Source organism: Microtus ochrogaster, chromosome 7 (genome assembly GCF_000317375.1).
Source record: "Microtus ochrogaster isolate Prairie Vole_2 chromosome 7, MicOch1.0, whole genome shotgun sequence".
In the NCBI taxonomy this organism is placed as follows: Eukaryota; Metazoa; Chordata; class Mammalia; order Rodentia; family Cricetidae; genus Microtus; species Microtus ochrogaster.
In genome coordinates this window covers 28,347,732-28,355,918 of record NC_022014.1, presented here as the reverse complement: position 1 = coordinate 28,355,918, position 8,187 = coordinate 28,347,732, and the positions used below count along the sequence as shown (strand labels likewise).

At 48.0% G+C, this 8,187-nt stretch overlaps 1 protein-coding gene across 2 annotated transcripts in view; it reads left to right on the top strand.

Annotated features, from left to right (window-relative positions):
• The first annotated feature begins 6,156 nt into the window (after positions 1-6,156).
• Positions 6,157-8,187, top strand: part of Arrb2 (arrestin beta 2) — a 9,051-nt gene continuing 7,020 nt past the window's right edge. For both annotated transcript variants that reach the window (XM_026780695.1, XM_005349690.2), the window contains exon 1: positions 6,157-6,255. In XM_026780695.1, the coding sequence (XP_026636496.1) occupies positions 6,233-6,255 (23 nt within the window). In that variant the 5' untranslated portion in view covers positions 6,157-6,232. The remainder of the gene's footprint in view (positions 6,256-8,187) is intronic.

Genomic DNA, 8,187 nt, shown 5'->3' with positions numbered 1-8,187 from the left:
TTCCAGGACAGGCTCCAAAGCCACAGAGAAACCCTGTCTCGAAAAACAAAAAACAAAAAAAAACAAACAAACAAACAAAAAAAGAAATACAATAAACAAACAAACAAATCCTCAACCCCAGGTTACAGACACAGGATACAGGTATTGACATTGAGAAACATGCTAATAAAGATGAGGCTATTGATATCTTTTCTAGAAATGGGTGGAGATCTTCCAGGAGCTCAGTGCCACCTCCTCTCACTGCTTTTAGAGCCTGGCGTTTTCAGTCGTGGTGTCTGGTAGTTACCTTTGACCTTTGAAGGTGGGAGAGACAGACGAGGTAAGTCTAGGTCATGTTAACCCTGACATATAGATTGGGACAAAACATTTCTCAAATGAACAGCGTGTTTACAGAAAAAGCTGAGTATACTCTCACCCAACGGTTCAGACAGCAAAGCAGACAGACACACTGTGAGGGCTGTTTGAGCCCATCCTAGTTGCCTTCGCTTGCAGGGCCAAGTGAACATTTGGTATTTTCCGCACAAACAGCCTTGAGTTATTGAAAGGTAACCTAGGCAACTGTTATCATCTTAATCCACACATTGGAGGTGTTAGAGAAAGCAACGTTAGTGGGAGACTAATGATGTTTTGGCCCAGCTTTGTGACCTACAAAATTCGTGATTTTTAAATCAACTAAGAGTAAATGAAGTCTATTTAGATATTTCCTTGGTAACAATATGGGGCGTTATTCTGTTACATGTTGCTAGGGTACTCTACCGCATTGTCTTTCCTTTATGTTTTTTAAGGGCAGCCATCTTTAAAAGATTTGTTCTTAATATTTTCAAGTATTTCAACATTTACTTATTTTAATACTTATTTTTAAGTTGTGTTTCCCAAATTGTTCCCCTTCATGTAAAATTCACACGTGTACGTGGGGGTGGGGAGTTATGTGTGTATGTGACCGGCCATGTTGGTGGAGTTTAGAAGAGCTGTCGGGTCTCCTGGAGCTGGACTTACAAGCAGGTGCAAGCTGCCCATAGGTGCTGGAGCCCAAACTCTGGTCGGCACCCGAAGCTCTCCAGTCGTAAGTCAGTCATTTTGAAGTAGAGTGCTGTGAAGAAGAAACCGCCCAGGCTAGATTCTGGGGCTAACAAGCCAGTTTTAACTCCTACTGATTGGGAACTGAAGCTAGGCAGTTAGATGTTTTGTTTTTTCAACAAAACAGTCTCTTCCTTTGTCTTTGTCCAATCCTCACAAAAGGTTTGAAGTCTATTACAATTCAGGGAGCCATCTCAGATCCAACCAGTTTCAAGTGGCTTAGTCACAAGGGTCTTCCAGTCCATCTCCACCCTGTCCCTGGAAAGAGGAAGAATTAGGGGACTAGACAATCATTCAGCTCTGTTCAGTCGGGCTAGATGGCAGTTACAAATTGTCCCTCTCTTTACCTTTACTCTTTATTCTTGAGAGGAGCCAAAGGGTGAAGGTTGCCATCTTCATAACTCCTTCAAGTTCAAGCTGAGCATCTGTTAGGGGACCCCAAAGGGGTCACAACCCACAGCTGAGAACCGTTAATATGATACTGAGTAAATTATAAGCCAGATGAAGGAAAACAAATATATTTGTCTCATAGTTGGCACATGTATTATGTATATATGTGTCTGTCTGTATGTATATGTATGTGTGAAGAGTGTATGTATGTATGAGAGAATGTATGTGTGTATGTATGTACATGTGTTTATGTATGTGAGTGAGTATATGTATGTACATGTGTCTATGTATGTGTGTGGGTATATGTATGTACATGTGTCTATGTATGTGTGTAGGTATATGTATGTACACGTGTCTATGTATGTGTGCGGGTATATGTATGTACATGTGTCTATGTATGTGTGTAGGTATATGTATGTACACGTGTCTATGTATGTGTGCGGGTATATGTATGTAAATGTGTCTATGTATGTGTGTAGGTATATGTATGTATATATGTCATGTGAGTATATGTATGTATATGTATGTATGTAATGACATGAAGGTAGAAGATCTGTATGTGGAGAGAAGTGTAAAGGGAAGGGAGAGTGGGGAAAAGAGGGCGACAGGGAAGAAAGACAAATACTTCAGATTTTCTCCCATAGGCAGAATCTAGACTAAATAATATAGATCTGTAAAACACGAAAACAGAAGGCACGGTGTTGGGCAGAGAAAGGTGACAGGAGGGACGAGGAAGGGGAGGACAAAGGGGGTACTGGGTCCTTATGTGTGAAGATGTCATAAGGAAACACATTCTTCCCTTCTTGTTTACTCACGACATTCCAAGAAACGGGGGCAAGGGACGTGTCCACATGATTCCCAATCCATTGCAACGCGGGTTCACCATGGTTCAACTTCAGGTCTCAGTGGTCCGTTCCCACCCTGGATCCCTCCTATGCTGAGTGGTCAGGGAGCTCCGCATAGTCACTGTAGCCATGTCATCATCTGGACATGGCTTCTCATTGTAATCTTCCACATTCTTCTGGGGCCCTAGGATATGGCCCTGGCGGCATGTCCCTGGTCATGTGGAAGGCTGTCTGTGCTCCCAGGGGCAACATGCCACAGACTCCTCTTGCCGCCATCAGATTCCCAGGGCTGCATCCTGGGCCACCACCATCTTCACCTTCTCACCCAAACCACATTATTTTCTAAAAATTAAGTATAGCTGGGTAGTGATAGTGTATGCCCTTAATCCCAGCACTTGGGAGCCAGAGGCAGGAGGATCTCTGAGTTTGAGGCCAGTCTGATCTACAGAGAGAGTTCCAGGACAGCCCAGGCTACACAGAGAAACCCTGTCTTGAAAGAAAGAAAGAAAGAAAGAAAGAGAGAGAGAGAGAGAGAGAGAGAGAGAGAGAGAGAGAGAGAAAGAGAGAATATAGAAGTCTAAATTTTTAAAGTTCAGTTTGTCTTGGGCTGGAGAGATGGCTCAGAGGCTAAGAGCACACTAGCTGTTCTTCCAAAGGTCCTGAGTTCGATTCCCAGCACCCACATGGCAGCTCACAACTGTCTGGAACTCCTGTTCAGGAAATCCAGTGTCCTCTTCTGACTCCCACAGACATTAGTCATGAATGTGCACATGTATACATGCGTGCAGACAAAACACCCACACACACTGAATAAAAATTCAACTCCAGTTTCAGGCAAAATGCCCATACACCTAAAAAATAAAATAAATGAATCTAAAATAGATCATTTTATGTGTCGGTGTTTTGCATGTAGGTATGTCCCTGTACTATGTGTGTTTTGTGCCCTCAGAGTTCACAATAGGTTGTCGAATCCCCTGAAACTGGAGTTACAGATGGTTACAAACTACCCAGTGGATTCTAGGAACGAACCTGGGGCCTCCGGAAGAGCAGCCAGTGCTCTTAACCACTGAGCCATCTCTCCAGGCTTAGTCTCAGTGGTTTTAACTTTTATTACATTTTTATTTAGTTGGGTGAAGTATAGCAGTGGATGCATATGTGTGGAAACCAGAGGACAACTTACAGAGTTGGTTCTCTCCCTTTAGCCTGTCGATCCTGGGAATTGAACTCGGGTGCTCAGGCCTGGCAGCAAACACCTTTACCTCTGAGCCACCTCGCTGTGTTACTCTCAGTACATTTAAAGTCAGGTTTTGTAATCAGGTCACAGACTCTGAAGCTGGGCCTGTTGTGTTCCAACACCAGCTCTGCTCCTTACTACTTCGTTCCTAGAATCCACTTGGTGGTTTGTAACCATCTGTAACTCCAGTTTCAGGGGATTTGACAACCTATTGTGAACTCCGAGGGCACAAAACACACACAGTACAGGGACATACCTACATGCAAAACACCGACACATAAAATGATCTATTTTAGATTCATTTATTTTATTTTTTAGGTGTATGGGCATTTTGCCTGAAACTGGAGTTGAATACTTACTACTTGTATTAACCACACTTCCATTTTTTTTCATGTTATAAAACAAGGTGATTGATCTCAGTTACCAACTTAAGGAGCTCTGCCATCACTGGAGAGGTGGGCCTCCAGGCCCGCTTATGGGAGAGTATTTTTATTAGGTTGATTGAGGTGAACTCTTTCACATCGGGTGGCACCATTTCCTGGGCTATTTTATTTTATTGGTTTTTTTGAGACAAGGTTTCTCTGTAGCTTTGGTGCCTTTCCTGGATCTGTCTTGTAGACCAGGCTGGCCTAGAACTCACAGAGATCCGCTTGCCTCTGCCTCCTGAATGCTGGGATTAAATAACATTTAAGGGTTTTTTTAAATAACACTTTTATTCTTTGTGTATTTGTGTAAGGGGGGGGTGGCATACATGCCATAGCATTTGTGTGGCCATCAGAGGCCAACTTGTGGGGGGTTGGTTCTCTCCTTCCATGGTGTAGGTCCTGGGGATTGAACACCGGTTGTCAGGGTTGGCATTAAGTGCCTTTACCACTGAGCCATACCGATTTTATGCCATAGACCACTACCTTTCTCTTTACTCTTATCAATAGCTCTTTATAATTTTGTTGATGTTGTTGTTGGTTATTGCTATATTTTGTTGGGGTGTGCATTTTTGTGTATGTGTGTGTGTTTGAGACAATGCTCAAGTAGCCCAAGCTAATCTCAAACTTGATTTGTGGCTCAGTATGTATGACCTTGAGTTTTTGATGGCCTCTCTTTTCTTTTCCACGCCGTCACTCATCATTTCCCCTGGGCCAGTTTATTTCTAACAGTCTTGCCCCCTCCCCACCATGCTCCATGTTCCCAAAAAGAGACATTTTATTTGGTGAAAAACAAAATAAAAATCAAATCACTTGCCGGGCGGTGGTGGCGCATGCCTTTAATCCCAGCACTCGGAAGCAGAGGCAAGCAGATCTCTGTGAGTTCAAGGCCAGCCTGGTCTACAAGAGCTAGTTCCAGGACAGGAACCAAAAGGTACGGAGAAACCCTGTCTCGAAAATCAAAAAAAAAATAAAAATAAAAATAAATAAAAAAATAAAATCATTCCTGGGCTGGGGTAGGGATACGGCTTAATGTAAGTGACCCTTGCCAAGCATGGTGGAGGCCCCAGAAGAAAAATTAACACAACGGGTTCCTCGCGCTCTTTCTTTGGCCTGCTCCACAAAATCCTTCACCATCCCTTCTAGTCCTCCGCAGCTCTCCTGCCATCTAAGCCACAGGCACTCTGGAACAGGATGTTCTTTGCCTTGCTCAGTCTTTAGGATGTCCTTTCCCCACTTCTGCCCATCCTTCAGATCGGCTGTCCTCAAATTTCCTATGCTCCGGAGTGACTGACTGCACTCCACTCCTCCCCCCAAGCTGCCCAAGCGCTTTTAGTTGCTGGATGTTCTGAGTCATGCCTCCATTATAGCATTCCTGGGAGCATAATACCTGTCTCCTATAGCTCAAGGATCCCAGGAAAGTTGGGCCATGGTAATTCATGGTAATTCCCGACAGCTTGGCACAGTGACTAACACAAAATAGAGGGAAGGATGGAGGAACAGAGATGGATGGATTGTGTGGACGCTAGCTGTACGGGTAGATGTAAAGGAGGTGGCAAAGCCTGAGAAAATTTTAAGAGTGACCCTGCAAAAAATCAGAAAAGATAAAAAAATACAGCAGGGGGAGCTGAAGGACCTCAAGAACGCGGGAAGGCGGGCAGAACAAGGCTGCACGCTCAGGGATGAGCAGCACACACTGAAGCAGGCACCATCGTGCAACTGATACGGTTCACCCACGTGTGCAGTGCAGAACCTGGTCGTCAAACCCAGACAGTGCTAGAGCTCATTCCCATCGCCCCCACTATCTCGTCCCTCCACCCGTTCCCTAAAAGCAAACAAAGGGGAGGGATCCCTGCAGGGCTATGGATACCGAAGGCCAATCAGTTGGCTCTAATCGCCTGGAAGGCGGCCGCCTCTATTTAAAGAGGCCCAATCTGGAGCTAAGGAGTTGAGGAGGGGCGGCGAGATGGGCGGAGACAGAGAGAGAGGGACCGCGCGGAGAGGCGTCCCCAAGGGAGACCGAGGACGGAGGCGTGGGGCGGAGCCAGTCCGGGGAGGGCGGGCAGCGCCGCGGCGCGCGGGATCCGGCTGACGCAGCTGGCCCCGGCTCCCCAAGACCCAGACCAGGGGAGGGGAAGGAGGAGAAAGAGCGAGAACGCGCGTGCGCACTGGCGCGGGGAGGAGCGGGGGGGACCTGGCAGCGGGCAAGAAGGCTGCGAGCGAGCCGCGAACCCGGCGGGCAGAGGGCGGCGAGCGCGCGCACCATGGGGGAAAAACCCGGGACCAGGTATGGGAGGTGGGGCCGTGCTGCGGGGCATGGGCGGCGGGTGCAGGGATGGTCCCCAGACAAGGACACCCAGCAAGAAACCCGGGGGCCGGACACCTGGGTCCCTAAAGGGTAGCGGTCCGGGGCCGCAAGCCTAGGTCCTTGAAGATATTGATGTGGGGTGCGTGCTTGGGTTCCTGCCGAAAGCAAAAGCTGATAGGGATCGGGGAAACCCACGCCTGGGTTCTCGCAGAGATGTAGGAGTCGGACTACTGGGTTCTCTGTGCGGGCTGAGATGCAGGGGCGGAGGAAGGAGGAGCAGGTGGCCGGCCCCGAGGGGTTGTGTGCAGGGAGACTGGATGCTGAGAAGGGATTCCCCTAGACTGGTGCCCAACCAATGGAAAGCCTCCTGTCCAATATCCCACAGTCTGGTTGTTCCCACCTGTCCCGAGGGCCGGATAGCTCTGCTACCAAACTTCAGTCTTTTAGGTTGCTAGGAGCAACAGCTTCTTCTTGAGGGAATAGAGTACATTAGGGACCCTCGGTGAAATTGGGCTATATTCCTGTCCCCGGGAGGGGGAAGAGGTAGTATCTGCCCTGGACACACACATCCTCTCCCCGGATGTTTTCTGTGCAATCGAGGCTCCTTCCTTCCACAGATATCAGAGTTCTCTTTTTTTGGTCTATAGCAAAATCCACTTCCTGTTGTGACCCAACAACCCCAAGAGGACAGGGGGTGAATGCTTGAGTTCCAAGGGAGCAAGAGCAGAAGAATGAGTTTGGGTTCTGCCTCATCAAGAATAAGGGCCTGATCCTCAATAGTCACTTCTGCTGCAAAACACAGGATCGACCCTCCCACTCCCACTGCCCTTGGGCTATGAGAACTTAGGCTTCTAGGCATCAAGAGGACCAATGTCTGAGAGAGACGATCAGAGGAATATTGGCCTCCTGGATTTGAGGTTAAACACTCCAGAGAAAGGGGAAGTCATTTACTTGGGGGAGGCCCCCAAATTTCCGTTGCGTGGTTCAGGAGAGGGACTAGATGGTCCAAAGAGAGACTGCTGACTTGGCATAATTCCCTACAGTCTCATCAAATTCTGGGCCGTAGGAAATGGAGAGAATAGCAGGAAGTACAAAAGGGCATCTGCTTTAGCTAACCCACAGCTGGGCACCTCCCTTTGTAATTCCCTTACTCTGGCTCTTTGGCTAGCCTCAGTGTGTGCCTGCTTCCCTTCCCTAACCTGGCAGCCTGGCAGGAGATAGCCAGGTCAGATGTAGATCACAGACTCCAGGGCAACTCAGCGAGAGTCACACTGATTGTGACTGTCACAGCCTTCTGCCAGGGCTTCTAGTAGGAGAAAACACAGGACAGAGGGAAACCAGAAGGAGAAGAGAGGCAGAGCCTAGGTGATGTACTAGCTGTCAGCCCAAACTGGGACCGAAATTAGAATGGTTATTCTAACTGCTCCCGTGTCCATGTGGGCCTTTATTGCTTGGGGATACTCAGGGGCACCCTGGGAGTTTGTCACGTAACCCTGTATGTTTGCCCTGCGATGTATGGACAGCTTGGCCTTTGGGAAAGAGGAAACAGTGGTTTTCCTAGCAGAAGCTAAAAGAGTGAGTTGAAGGAAGGATGGAACCCTGGGCAGTATTTCAGTGTCTTATCTGGGGACCCTTTCCTGGAATTGCTGCTGAGGCAAAGTGCATTAGAAGAGGTAGCATGGCGCTTGGAAATGGCCAGAGCCCTGGGCCACTAGACAGTTCCCTATGCTCCCAGTAGTGGGGGGGGTCACTAGACAGTTCCCTATGCTCCCAGCAATGGGGGGGTCACTAGACAGTTCCCTGTGCTCCCAGTAGTGAGTGGGGGGCCACTAGACAGTTCCCTATGTTCCCAGTAGTGAGTGGGGGGTCACTAGACAGTTCCCTATGCTCCCAGTAGTGAGTGTGGGGGGG